This window comes from Pezoporus flaviventris, unplaced genomic scaffold (genome assembly GCF_033815535.1).
Source record: "Pezoporus flaviventris isolate CSIRO_AGI_PZ_B2104156 unplaced genomic scaffold, CSIRO_AGI_Pfla_v1 ptg000079l, whole genome shotgun sequence".
NCBI lineage: Eukaryota > Metazoa > Chordata > Aves > Psittaciformes > Psittacidae > Pezoporus > Pezoporus flaviventris.
In genome coordinates this window covers 2,614,078-2,628,040 of record NW_026892627.1, presented here as the reverse complement: position 1 = coordinate 2,628,040, position 13,963 = coordinate 2,614,078, and the positions used below count along the sequence as shown (strand labels likewise).

The following is a 13,963-nucleotide window of genomic DNA, read 5'->3' as shown; positions in this document are numbered from 1 at the left end:
AAGCTGCACAGTCTTGCCTTTGTCACAGTCCAAGGATCCAGAAAGCACAAAGCACTGCACTGCCATTTATTTTTCCAGCAGAAAGACTTCGTTAACAGTCTTCAACCTGACAAAGGGGTGATAAACAGTGTGAGACCTTTTTCCTGTCAGTAAGCTACTTCAAAAAGTGTTGTGTGGTGTGTCTTCACACAAGGTAGAGTCTCTTTCAGGTCAGTAACAAATTACTGATACAATAAACTTTTAATGCAGTATTTCACAGATTCATTTTACAGCAAGCATGTTTTTAACCAATACAAGCATTTTTCAGAGACAAGCTCCCTTTACAGTGACACTGGAACAGTGGCAGAATGTGCTTCAGATGTTTTTTGTTACAAATGCACATGCAAGCAGGGCTTTTTTTTGTCAGAATGGGGTCCTCCCTCCTGCTAAGCTCTCATCATGCCCTTGCACACACTCACCCTTGGTAACAGGTTTGTTGAAATACAAAAATACATAGGGCTCCTATAAGTTGCTACAAGTTGACAGGTTAGGAGGCACCGAGCTGGTTGGCTGTGAGGAAGCAGAGAGGAACACACGACTGCAGAAACAAGGAAAAGCGTGAAGAGGAACAAGAAGTGGGAGCCAGAAAAATGCAGCACAGAAATCCTGAGGTACTGGGCTGCTCTGAAAACCCACAGGGGATGGTGGATGGAGAATAGCGCAGCTGGAGACAGCAGCAGGGAGCCGTGCTGGGTACAAGGGAAGTGGGAAGCAGCCAGAGAAGTGAATGGGGTGCATATCCTCCCTCAGGAACCCCAGGCTGAGCTGAGAGAAGGTCTGGCATTAACTCTTTCTCCAGAGACCTCATCTTAATGCTGAGGGAAGAAGCAAAGGTGAGATGGGGACAGGCTATCCCTTCCTCAGCTTTGTGGAGGGAGCAAGAAAACCCCTGCCAAAGGCTGCAAGAAAGTTTGGAGGATTTTTCTACAACATGACAGACCAAAGATGGAGATGCCAAAAAAACCAACCCTTCAATTGTTGCTGGCAACTGGTGGGCACATGCTTCTGGTAAGAGGTTATTCTGCTACGCACCAGTACACCAATAGTCACCCCAGGGCATGCACTGGTGCACTGTATTTCTGTAAAGTATCCGTCTCCTCTCCCAAACAGTTTCTTAGGTGAAGGAAGCCTGGCTGACCCAGGCTGCCTGCGCTCCCTCTGCTGGCGTTGAAGCAGGGCATGGGATCAAGAAGTTGGAGAGCTTTCTTACCAGGGAGGACTTAAAATCAAGTTCCCAAATGTGAAGGAGAAGGTATTCGTCTTCCTGAATGCAATTAGTGCACCCTATCCGCAAGTTTAGGAAGAAGCTCAATTTGCAGTGAACACTTCAGCCTGAGTATGTATCTTACATGAGGTATGAGCAGCATGCTCTTCATTAAAAAAAAAAAATAATACCACAGAATGGTTATTTCTAACAGAAAAGTTCAGTGCAATGGCAAACTCCTGCTCCCACTGTCACTTCAGTCTGAATGCACCCCACACCCTACACAGGGCAGAGTCTGACTGAGTGACCAATGGTCTGAAAATTCAGCTGGCATCCAACCCAGCGATACAGCACCCCCTGAATAAATACAAGGTACTCACAGGAAACAGTGTGCTTCCCTGCACGTGCTCTGTGGGTCTCTCCATAGTGCTTAAATTATCCTCCCATCCTCAGGTTTGGGTTCCTGCTGTTTAGTCCCAATTTCAAGAATCCTGTCACACACTCCCCACATCAAACACCACAAACAACGGCTGAAGGCAAACACACCTTCCCAAATGTATCACACAAAATACATTCTCAGGAAGGCAAATGCTGGTTCCTCATTTATTTGCTAGCGGTTTTCGGCCACCACTCAGGTATACTTGCAGTGAGCTTTACTTTACCACCTCCACTATTTAGGTAGAGAGCTTCATTTACATTAGCTAACCTCAGAAGAGCTATACCGAGTTCACCTCCTCCAAAACGAAACTTGCCAGCTGACTTTCCTGATTCAGTTACAATATCAGCACCCTCGGGAATGCTGTCTGTGGGAAGAGGAGCTGGAAACTGGACTGGCAGCAGCCGCTTGCGAATGACACCCACATGGTGGGTCCTGGCTGTCAACTCCTGTCCAATGTAGCAGCCTTTGGTGAAGCTGATGCCATTCATGTAGGCCAGGTTTGATTCCAGTGGGAGGGCAACGCCAGGAGGTAGATCTTTCACACCTTCAGGAATTCCTAGTAAAAGAGTAAAACCAATAGGTAAATTTGGAAAATTCTTCAGTATTTAAGATTCCTGCGGCATGCTTCCTCCATAAGTTATAAAAGCAAGGGGCCCCATAGAAACAATGGATAAATAACTTCCAAAAACTCTGGTGCGGGCCTGAGCAAATCATTAGCCATAAACAGTTAGCAAAGATTCCTCTTTAAACGCAAGCAGAACTGCACTGGAATCTGATTTTATGAAGCATACAGAACCTCAGAAGAATAACAGTGAAAATTCAAAGCACCCAGAATGATGTAGAATCCATCCAAATGAATTAATGCTAAATTTTGCCCACTTGCACCCGCAAAGCGGATTATACAATCGTAGAATGGTTTGGGTTGGAAGGGACCTTAAAGAGCATCCAGTTCTAACCCCACTGCCTTGGGCAGGGACACTTTTCATTAGACCAGGTGGCTCCAAGCCCTGTCTAAACTGGCCTTCAACACTGCCAGGGATGGGGCAGCCACAGCTTCTCTGGGCAACCTCTGCAGGGCCTCACCACCCTCACAGGGAAGAACTTCTTCCTCAGATCTCATCTGAATCTCCCCTCTCTCAGTTTAAAGCTGTGGTTTAGGCTCAGCCGGTAGCTGAGCCCAGGACAAAAGCCATTCCCCCTTGTCCTATTCCTACCTGCCCATGTCAAAAGCCCCTCTCCGTCTTTCTTGTCAGCCCCTTTAGGCACTGGAAGCTGCTCTACGGTCTCCCTGGAGCCTTCTCTTCTCCAGGTTGAGCAAGCCCAGCTCTCTCAGCCTGTCTCTGTAGCAGAGGTGCTCCAGCTCTCAGAGCACCTCCATGGCCTCCTCTGGACCTGCTCCAACAGCTTCCAGTGCTGCAGCACACACTGCCGGGTCATGGTGACCTTCTTGTCACCCAACACCAAGTCCTTCTCCTCAGGGCTGCTCTCAATCTAGTCTTCCCTAGCCTGTATTTGTGCTTGGGATTGCCCTGACCCATGTGCAGAACCTTGCATATGGCCTGGTGAATTTCATGAGATTCGCACAGGCCCACCTCTCGAGCCTGCCAAGATCGCTCTTTCAATGTCAATTAAATGTCAGTCCCTCTGTTAATATCAGTAAGAGTTCTTTTCTTCAGAAGAACATAAATTAGACAACTGTTTTTCTTCAAGCTGAAATGTCAAATGTCTGTATAACTAGCCTTTTTTGACCAATGACACAAAGAAATTATATTTTTTTTTTAACCAGGGCTGGACAGAGCCTTTTGCAGCAGTGCAGCAAGACGAGCACTGTCTTTTCAGGAGGCAGCACAAAGGCTAGCCCAGTTTGACCCATTAACAGCTTGCTTTTCCCAACCAGATGGATTCGGGTTTAGCAGAGGATCATCATCTTTCAGTCTGCCTATTGACTTATTATCCAGTCAATTTATTATCTTATTTGCCACTGTCTGCATGTACAGTCAATAGGAGCACTGCGCAGGCACGGGGACTTCCAGAACTGAGCTCCCTCTCAAATCAAGCATACATCCCTCCACCTCCGAGTTAATTCTGTGCAACCATTCATACATTTGTAAGAAAATAAGTTAGTGTTTGCTTCTCCTTCCTTAGCAACAAGGAAAACATAGAAACTGTCCCAAAATAATCAAAATTACTCAAGCCACACAAGTTTTCCTCTAAGAAAATGAATGATCCTGGTTTTCTCTTGCTGTTAGCATTCCTGACTTGCCACCCTAGGAAACTGTACCCAGATTCTGCCACCAGACAGAATTATAACTACCAAATCACTTTTTTTCCCTCAAAGTAGCAAATAATACCTGTGCTTACTAACAAGTTAACACATATAGACCAATGCAGCTTTTATAATTTATTCCTTTGTCTTAGATCAGCATCTGGACTCTCATAATATGAAAGTGTAATAATACATGAAAAAAAATCCCCAAATCCAGTGAAAAATAGATCTTGGCTTTACCTTGTTTATACCTGTGCCTGTGGTAATCCTGAATGTTTCCAACATGACTCCCAGGGATAATCTCTGACAGATTTACTCCTTTCTTTGTGATAACTCTCCAGCCCATGACTTCTGTTCTGGGGTCAGGACTTAAAATTGGAGCCTGGTCTGCACATTTTGCAAGGGAACTGGCAATGTCTCCAGCCTGCTCCCCAGGGATGACAGCCCACAAAGAGAGGTCAAGGCAAGGGGTGATGTTTACTTTCCTCCGGATCTTGTACAGTTTCAGATGTTTTTGTATGGCATCCAGGACGCCACTGTCACACTCCAGCAGGATGTGCGGCTCTTCTTCTGGACTCTCATGAAGCCTAAAAAAAGTAACACTGACAAGGTTAGAAAAACAAACCGCCACAGCAGCGGAAGCCAACATGTTTATCTCAAACCTGGTGCACATCCAGAGGCCTGCGGAGTTTCACCGAAGGCTGCCAGCACACACTCAACTCCCTGTACTAAAATACCTGAACTTTTTCAGCCATCCATTCTTTTCCTAGCAAATACTGCTCTCACTTCTCCTGGGGACAGAAATGAGTCTGACCATGCAGTCTTCCCAAACACTCATGCCTATCTGTGGCGTTCCTCAGGGTGTTCAATATCTTTGTCAGGAGCAATGGACAGTGGGATCAAGCACACTCTCAGCAAGTTTCCAAAGACACAGAGCTGTGTGGTACAGGCAACATGCTGGAGAGAACAGATGTCATCCAGAGGGCCCTGGACAGGCTGGAGAGGTGGGACAGTATGAGTATGAACCTCATGAAGTTCAAGCAGACCAAGTGCAAGGTCCTGCACCTGGGACGGGGTAATCCCAAACACAGATAAAGGCTGCAGGAGGCTGGACTGAGAGCAGCTCTGAGAAGAAGAACTTGGGGTGCTGGTGGATGAGAAGGTCACCATGACCTGGCAGTCTGAACTTGCAGACCAGAAACCAACCATGTCCTGGGCTGCATCCCCAGAGTGTGACCAGCAGGTCAAGGGAGGGGATTCTCCCCCTCTACTGTGCTCTGGTGAGAACTTCCCTCACACTCCTGTGTCTAGTTCTGAGGCCCCCAACATAAGAAGGACATGGAGCTGTTGGAGTGAGTCCAGAGGAGGCCACAAAGATGCTCCGAGGGCTGAAGCACGTCTGCTACGGAGACAGGCTGAGAGAGCTGGGCTTGTTCAGCCTGGAGAAGAGAAGGCTCTGGGGACACCTTAGAGAAGCTCCCAGCACCTAAAGGGGCTGACAAGAAAACTGAGGAGGGGCTTTTGACAAGGGCAGGTAGGGACAGGACAAGGGTGAATGGCTTTAAATGGACAGAGGGGAGATCTTAGGAAGATCTGAGAAAGAAGACCTTCCTGTGAGGGTGGTGGGGCCCTGGCACAGGTTACCCAGAGAAGCTGTGGCTGCCCCATCCCTGCAGTGTTCAAAGCCAGGTTAGGTGGGGCTTGGGGCAGCCTGGTCTAGTGGAAGGTGTCCCTGCCCATGGCAGGCAGGTTGGAATGGATGAGCTTTTAAAAGACTTTTACAGTCCAAACCAGTCTGTCATTCTAAGATCTAAAGCAAGGCAACTTTCAGCAGGAGGAGAAGCTTTGTTCAGCTGTGCTTCCCAGTAGCTGTTCCTTTAACCTGACCCAACAGTTTGCATGACCCTGGTTTCCCACTAATCAACACCACACCTACAGCAGGTGACTATATGGTGCAATTACTATGTGACGTGTCATGCTGCCTTGTCAGTGACTATAGCACCTGTGAGACAGTACAAACTGCTCATTTCAGGTACGTCCCAGACATACCCTCAGATGCTATGCCCAGGGCCTCCCCTGAGGGCTGCCTTAACAATACTGAAATCATTACACTTTTCTGCGCAGGTAACGCACCGAGACCTCTGCTAGTGATTAAAAATACAAGGAGCAAAGGCTTTTTTTGCGCACTAAAGGTAAGCGAGAAACTCTATAGAGGCCGCTGTGTTCCAGTGAGCACGGAGAAGCGCACGGCGTGGCACGCTCCCGTTTCCGTATTAACAGTACGCACCGCCCCCGAGCCCCGCCTCGAAGGGGTGTCGCCCCCCCCCCCCCTTCCCGCCCCTCCGCTTGGTCTCACCTGTAGAGGATGAGGTCATACAGGCAGCGCCCCTGGACATTCAGCGCATGCGCGTACAGCGCGCGCGGCAGGGCCGGCGCGGCGGGGGGGCCATCCCCCACGACCAGCTGCGTGACGTCGTTGGTGAGGAGCCCCTGTAGGAAAACGGCGGTCTCGGCGCCCCGCACGTCCAACAGCGCCCGGCCCAGCGGGAAGCAGGCGGCGGCCCCGGTCCCCCCGCCCCGCCACAACCGGCGCATACCGGGCATGGTCGTTGTTACCGCCGCCGCTCGCGCCCTCACCAACATGGCGGCGGTCAGGCCGAATGCTGTCAGAGGCGCGCGCCGCCGCTAGCTGCCGCCGCCGCCGCCATCTTTTGTGTGTCCGTGAGTAGGGCGCCGCCTGCTGGCGAGCTCCGCCCTCCCCCCACCCCCTCAGCGGCTCCGCCCTCGGCCGCCGGGGTGAGTGGGACTGGGCTTTTGGGGGGTTGGTACTGGGCAACCCCAGCTCTGGGTGCCCTCCCGCTGCGCGGGGTGACTGTAGCACATTCGGGTGCCCCTGCCAGGCAGGGGAGCGCTGCCCCCAGCCATGGAGCGGCTTAAACAGCGCCCAAGTCCCGCGGTTCGTTTTGTGAGCACTGGGGGTCTGCTCAGGCCACCTCTCCCCAGCTCTGCGAATTGCTGCCCACTTAGTCAGACCGTCCCCGCTGAGCCCTTAATACCCTGGAAACCGCGGGCAGGTAGAGTAGTACCTGTGCTCCCCCAGTGAAGTTTTGGCTAACAGGCTGGAAAACGCACCAAAGGTTTCTAGTTTCCACTCCAGTGATGCATTGTTTCTGCTCCTGTAAGATCCATTAGCTGCCCCATCCTTTTTGCGAGGGCAGGTAGTGGTAGGACAAAGGGGAATGGCTTGAAACTGAAAGAGGGGAGATTTAGATTAGATACAAGGATGAAGTTCTTCCCTCTGCGGTGGTGAGGCCTTGGCCAAGGTTGCCCAGAGAAGCTGTGGCTGCCCCATCTCTGGCAGTGGTCAAGGCCAGGTTGGATGGGGCTTGGAGCAAGCTGGTCTAGTGGAAGGTGTCCCTGTCTATGGCAGAGGGGTTGAAACTAGGTGAGTTTTAAGGTTCCTTGAAGCACAAACCATTCTATGATTCTATTTCCCTCTTTTAACACTCTTGGGAAAACTGTCAGTAGCTCTGTTTTACAATAAACAATAAGTGTTTGGCAGTGGGAATATCTACTAAGCAGCACTGCACACAAATAAAATCCCCATGTTATTAGTGTGAGGCAGAAGTTGCTGTTCGCATGCCCCTTGAACATTTGTTAACCCTATGAGAAATGGGGTCTGAAGGGCCTTGGTAGCCCCAGGTTTGGCTGCAGCTCCTTATGCTGGAATTCATCCCACAGTTCAAGAAATGGCCATGAGTCATGCCTGTCATTTGTAATTGCTTTTCTCCAGTTGCCGCAATTTGCTTTAAGGCCATTCTGCTCGTTGCTGCTGTCAGCACCAGCACATGTGCAGCTCTATAGGGAGGGGGCACAGCTGACCCAATATGAACCTTGTGAAAGGAGCCATCGATGTTCACTGAAACAGGCAGAGCTGGTGCCAACCACTGGTGAAACCCCACGGAACCTAAAACCCTGGGTGAAGCTGCTTGGTGTTTTGGGAGCTGCAGATGTGACAGCAGCAGAGCATGATCAGCCAGTTCGCCCTTGGGCAGGACCAGGCTTTCCCTGTGTGCCCCAGCAGTGATAACCTTATCACATATCCCTACGCGTGCAGGGACAGATCTGCTCCCAGTGGTGACAGGCAGTGTGGCCCCAAGTTCAGCACTGGCCCTGCTCAAAGGCAACACTTGTCAGGCAGCTGCACAGGCAGAGCAGGTGGAGAAATAAAGACAGGCAGTGGATGCGATTCGAGGTGACCTTGGCATGTGAACATGCTCTGCCCGGCTGCTAGCAAATGCTGTGAGTGAAAAACAGGGCTGAAGAAACCTGCCTGCCTTTAAACCAGGGCTGAAGATGCAGAGAGCTGATGCCCATTGTGGTGTTTTTCACTCCCTGGATGTGGGAATGTGCCAAGAGTGGGGGCTGCGTGTGTTTTGCTTTTCAGAATTCCAGGAAAAGGGGGAAAGTCAGGACTCTGGAAGCACAGCTGGGCTGAGGCACCATGGTCCTGCACCTGGATCCAGCTTTGGCTCTTCCTTACCTGGTGCCACATCCCACCAAGAGGTGGGGACAGGCAGTGGCCATCCCACAGTCAGCCCTTTGTCATCTCAATGCATGCTCATGCTGACTTTTAACCATCATGCATGTTGTATCAGACCCCACACAGCATATTTGGGAGAATGACAATGGAAAGTAAAGTGAAAATGCGAAGGAAACAGGAAGCCAGTTTGAGCCTTTATATGGTTTTCTACTTTCTACAGCTTTTACACACCTATTTCTGGGTTTTCTTTTAGCACAGAGTTATGGTGCCAGTAAAGTAGTGTTTAAATGCTTCACTGGTCAGAAACTGCAGCTCCACCAGTTTAGTGTATTAAATTAGCTCAGGGAATGATTTAAGAAAAGCCATAGCATGGTCAAGACCTGCAACACTGAATGTCTGGGGGTGTTGTGCCAACCCTCACTCTGTGTCTATCATAACTAAAAGCAGAAGACCTGAAACCTAGTCAGAGGGACAACATGATTCGTAGAGCTTTCCATCAGATTAATTTGGCAGACACTGGGTGATTCTTTCCCTGTCCTCCACATCCATGGCTCAACACTCTTCGGATGCAGTTACAGGGACTTTAAAGCCCTCTAGTGCAGCAGGACCCATCTCCAGTGGGATCAGATCCTTCGACCTTTGCTCATGAGAACAATACTGTCCTTGAGTGATACGCTTCCACTGGACTAATATTGTGGGACTGAGTAATGTCATACCTCTTGCTGCTATCTGTGTTTGGAGCAGAGATTGCATCTGACCTGCTGTGCTTTAGGCAGCCAGCATGGTGTTACACAGACTTGTCTGTTGTGTTTAAAGCTCACAGACATGGTCACAGATCCTCTCCTTCCAGCCTTCTGAAACCACAGTCTCAGCTCAGCAACTGAACAAAAAGGAAAGCCTGATAAAACGAGTCTGTCCTCTCAGTTCTTTTCTCTGCATCTTATGCTTTGAAAGCAGTTGAGGAGCATCAAATGTCCTAGATGCTGAGCCAGACTGACAGAGGCAGGCAGAATTTTGTAAAGTAAATTCTCTGTGATACTCAGTTGAATACTGCCAGAGTCTTTGGTATAAAATATCTGATTTTATACCAGGAAAAAGCCCTCCCATATAGGATTTCCACACCTGAGTGGGCTGGTTTCCTTTGTAGGTGATGGAGATAAAAAGACACTTCAGGAGTCTTCATTTCACGCCAGAGCCTCTGTGTAAGCTGAATCTCATCAGCTACATAGAGGAAAGTGCCCGTTCTTGCCATGGACTCTAAGTAGTCCTGGGGACACCTAATGACAGTGGAGATCAGTCTCTCCTCCGTACCTAAGGCTCTCCACATCATGGTGAGACCATGAAATGTACAGCTCTCCCTTGTTTGACAGCTTGATGAATCATCGCCACCAGCTTCCTCATTTCTAGTGGTGTTTGTTGGAGAAGAGCTGGTGGCACAGGGTGGCAGTGTTACAAGATGCAACGTCCCCGGCTAAGGCTTATCCCAAAGGGAACCTCCTCCAAAATCCCCCCTGGGAATTCTCATCCAGGCATGTGTTCGGGTCAACCAGAAACCCTTCTCACAGCTAAAAAATGGTGGAAAAGGACAAATATTCTCTCCCTGTTCCTCGCCGGTCCCCCGGCAGTTGCACAAGCTGTCATCAGCCTCTTGTTCCATCAGCTTTCCACTCTCTGCTCCCCCACTGCCAGAAACCCTGCTGTGTCTGGGGCTTGCTGGCCTCTGTGGCAGCAGGACAGCCCAAAACTCCCACCTGCAAGGGCTCATCCTTAGCATTTTTTCATCCAAAATTCATCTACACTAGCATAAAGTGGGGATAACTGCTGTCTTTCTGCAGCCAGCCCTGAGGGTTAGCACTCTTAGAATTTGGTCCAGCTTTTTCATGGGGTGCTAAACACAAACTCGCATCCACAAACCCACATCAGCAGTTATTCAACCCTAACCCTGTGCATTAAGTACTCCTGAAGCTACACTCTGGGAGGTCAGTTGCAGGCAGCCAGTAGCCGGGATGTGGGACTGTGGTAAACCATAGTAGTGCTTCTGGCATGGGGTAATATCCCACCATCTTAGAGAGGAAAACATGGATTGTGGCTGGCCTGGGCAATGCAAAGGCCAGTGAAGATAGGGGGGAAATTGCAAGGACAATGGGCTGGAAACAGATGTAAAGCAAAGTAGCAGCTGAGTTTGCAAGGAGTGAGTCCATACACCAAGGGGGCTGTTCTGTGCTAGTGGGGCTGAAAATGAAGGTAAAGCTGTTACTAGCATTTCCCTAGGGGGCGTGATTAGCGGCTAGTGAGATGCTGTTGACAGGAATACTGCCTGCAGCATGGAGCAGCTAATGAAATAGATGAATCTTGAGGTTCCAGAGAGAATGGGACGCTGGAAAGTCAGTGGTATTTTTAGCCTGGCTGTCTAAAGAAATGAGAGGTTTTGCAACTGCTCTGTTCCAAAAATACAGGCTGCTTTTGCCATTCCTCCTTCATACTGAGCATTAGGCTCAAGGGGCCCTGTCACCCTGTTCTCCCTCTGTGGGCACTGTCCGAACCACACTCTCTATCAGCAACAATTTGGAGGTGACCTGGGGACAAGAGGTGAGTCTGCTACTCACTCACTCACTCACTCACTCACTCACTCACTCATTTCCAACCAATGCCAGTCCCCTAAGCCATCAGGACAGGATGGGACTGACCATGGGCTGGGGGCTCAGAGACCTGGAGTGAGCTTGGCTTCAAGGGATGAAGGCTGCTAGTGAGGAAGACTTGCTACAGGGTTTTTTTCCTGCATGACTGTGGCTAGCAGCCACATCAAGCTAAGGTCAGCCACACAGGGATGCTTCTATGTCCGAGTAAGTCTGGTACCAGCCCAGCAGCCAACAGCAAGGGTAAGTTCATGTTATTGCTCAGACTTTGCTGGTCTGAAGGACATCTTGTTGTTTGGCAGTATTTTCCCTTCTTATGTGTGTTTCATGTAGCACTGCCAAGGATGTGACTTATGAGGCTGAAGTGCTTCTGACTATTGACCTTTCTTGTGGACATGGTAGAGTATCCTATTATCTATCTCTTGGTGGGAGCTAGTTCTGCTCATGCCAAAGAAGTTGCAAAGATACAACTTTATCTTTACTATGAGAGTGGTGAGACCCTGGCACAGGTTGCCCTGAGAAGTTGTGGCTGTCCCATCGTGCAGTGTTCAAGGCCATGTTGGACAGGGCTTGACGCAACCTGGTCTGGTGGAAAATGTCCCTGCCTGTGGCAGGGGGTTGGAACTGGATGAGCTTTAAGGCATTCTTCATCCCAAACCATTCTAGGATTCTCTAAGTCTATGATCCTATGAACTGCCAGAGAAACAGAAAAAAACCTGCATGTTCCTGTCCAGAATTTGTTTCCTGAAGACTGTTTGGACAGGGGTTGTGGGTGAACATGCCTGTGATTTAATGGGAAGAGCAAAGACTGAGATTGTTCAGAACTGCATGCTTTCTCACCAGTGCTTTCCCGTTGTTTGCTCAGCTCAAATCAGTTTCTCCAAGGTTCTGCAAAGTTTTCTTGCTTTTGAATGTACAGGCTTTCCTAAGGAGTTTCAGCTCCATGCCTTAAGGAATTGTAGGCAGTGATTCATCAGAGAGACAACACATCCCAAACAACTAGAAGGTCAACTACTCCTTAAGGCAAAAATATTTTGCAGTGATTTATAGCCATATCTGGGAAAATAAAGCTCCTGCATGGTGAAAACAGGCAAATAATAGATTGAGAAGAATTTCTTGTCATCAACTCAGTGCTCTTCTCACAGAAACATCACACTCTTTACATACTGTAACAAAATTAAGTTTTATTCTGTTTTATTAGTAATGGATGTGGAATAGCCAGTTGAAGAGTTGGACTGATGTATCTTTCTCTTTTGAGCAGTGTTTAATATTCTAATACAGTTCAGATGTAACATTTACACTGAAAAATACTTACAGATTCAACCTCATACTCAAAAAATTCCTACTGCAAATACAGTTAGTACAGTAAAAAATGAACAACAACAAAAACAATCCCAGAAACTTTGTAACAGCACAGACTGGTTATGGCCTTGAGTTAAGTTCAAGTATTTCCCAGTGGAATGCAATGCAAGCAACAAGGTAATCTGGCTTTTACATGGGACATTCCTGGCCCTGAATGGTAAGAATAGAAATATAAGTGTGGGCACTTAATCCGACCAAGTTTAGCAAGAGAGTCAACATTTATGATTAGTTCAGCTGCAAAGCTAAACTCCTCTTGTGTGGGAACAAAACTACTATCCTGTGAAGAAAAAAAAGCAAAGCATTAATTATACTACTGGCATTTCTTCTGCCTCCTGTCATCTAATTGAAATTCCTTGAGCTGCCAGTTTAGTTTGTAATGGTTGTGATGGGAATCTTGCTTGTAGTTAGGCATATTTTGCCTATCTTTTTCCTTCCCAAACTGACACAATCAAATAAGGGATCTTTGCTCTTTCCTTGAAAGTAGTCACTTCTGCAGACATTAATTTATGTCTGTCACCTTCATGGCAGTGACTCAATGGAAAGATGCAATACCTGACAGGCTTTAGAGTCCAAGGAGTAAAGGAGGAAGGGGGTAAGTGAGCAACTCGGTATACATAATAATAATAATCCTTTATATTTCTGGGGCTCTCTGATTCATGCTGGCTCCTGTGTATGGCTCAGATGTGATCTGGCAGAACTGAGGTCAGAGGAGTCAGCAGTGTCCCCCAGGCTGGCTGGGACTTTGCAGGAAACTGTTTCTCTCCCAGGCAGCCCACACCACTACAGCAATCCTGCCAGGAATATGCTTCTGTGCTTCTGTCCCTGTCAAAACACTTGGAAAACATGGGGAAGCAAGATTAGCTGTCATTCGGAAAGCATTTTATGCAAAGAAGCATTTCAAGCCTGATAGATGAGCAGGGCTGGCTGGAAGGATGGCTGAGAGAGCAGTTACCCTATCTATCTCCCTGCCCAACGAGTAGGTTGTATTGATTGCCCAAGATTCTGCCCTGGCTCTAGTACTCATCAATATTGCAATTATTGACTCTTACTTTGGAAAACAGTGTGTGCGTATTAAATGTATGGTGACACCAGCCAGGAGGAGGCTGCAAATCTGCTGCAGACCAACAGACCACTCAAAACCCTCTTACTGCGGTATGAAAATAAAAAGGCAGTTTGAAGGATGGCAGGAAGATACTGACTGTACAAGCCCACATCTGAAGAGGGGAGCAATCCCCATGTCTGCAGAAGATGTGGGTTTGGAGAGGACCAGGGTGGCAGATGCATGAATAAAGAGGAGAAGAGTGGGAAGATGTGACCTTGCTGATGGTGGTTCAGAGACACCAAGGAAGACCATGCTAGGAAAGCAGCCCTTGGATAAAAGTTGATGACACTGGAGTTATTTAGCTGACAGCAGACTTGAGGAAGATAAAAACAGCCTTCTAACACCTGAAAGCTTCTGCAGACATTAAAGGCA

The 13,963-nt window shown here is 48.4% G+C and overlaps 1 protein-coding gene across 1 annotated transcript; it reads right to left on the bottom strand.

Moving 5' to 3' along the window:
- Nucleotides 1-1,824: 1,824 nt before the first annotated feature.
- IBA57 (iron-sulfur cluster assembly factor IBA57) lies at nt 1,825-6,665 on the bottom strand. Its single transcript, XM_061474313.1, has 3 exons — nt 6,305-6,665; nt 4,189-4,535; nt 1,825-2,238 (listed from the first exon to the last, which is right to left on the bottom strand). Exons 1-3 carry the CDS (start codon nt 6,589-6,591, stop codon nt 1,847-1,849), a joined length of 1,026 nt encoding a protein of 341 aa, XP_061330297.1. The 5' UTR covers nt 6,592-6,665; the 3' UTR covers nt 1,825-1,846.
- Nucleotides 6,666-13,963: the final 7,298 nt, after the last annotated feature.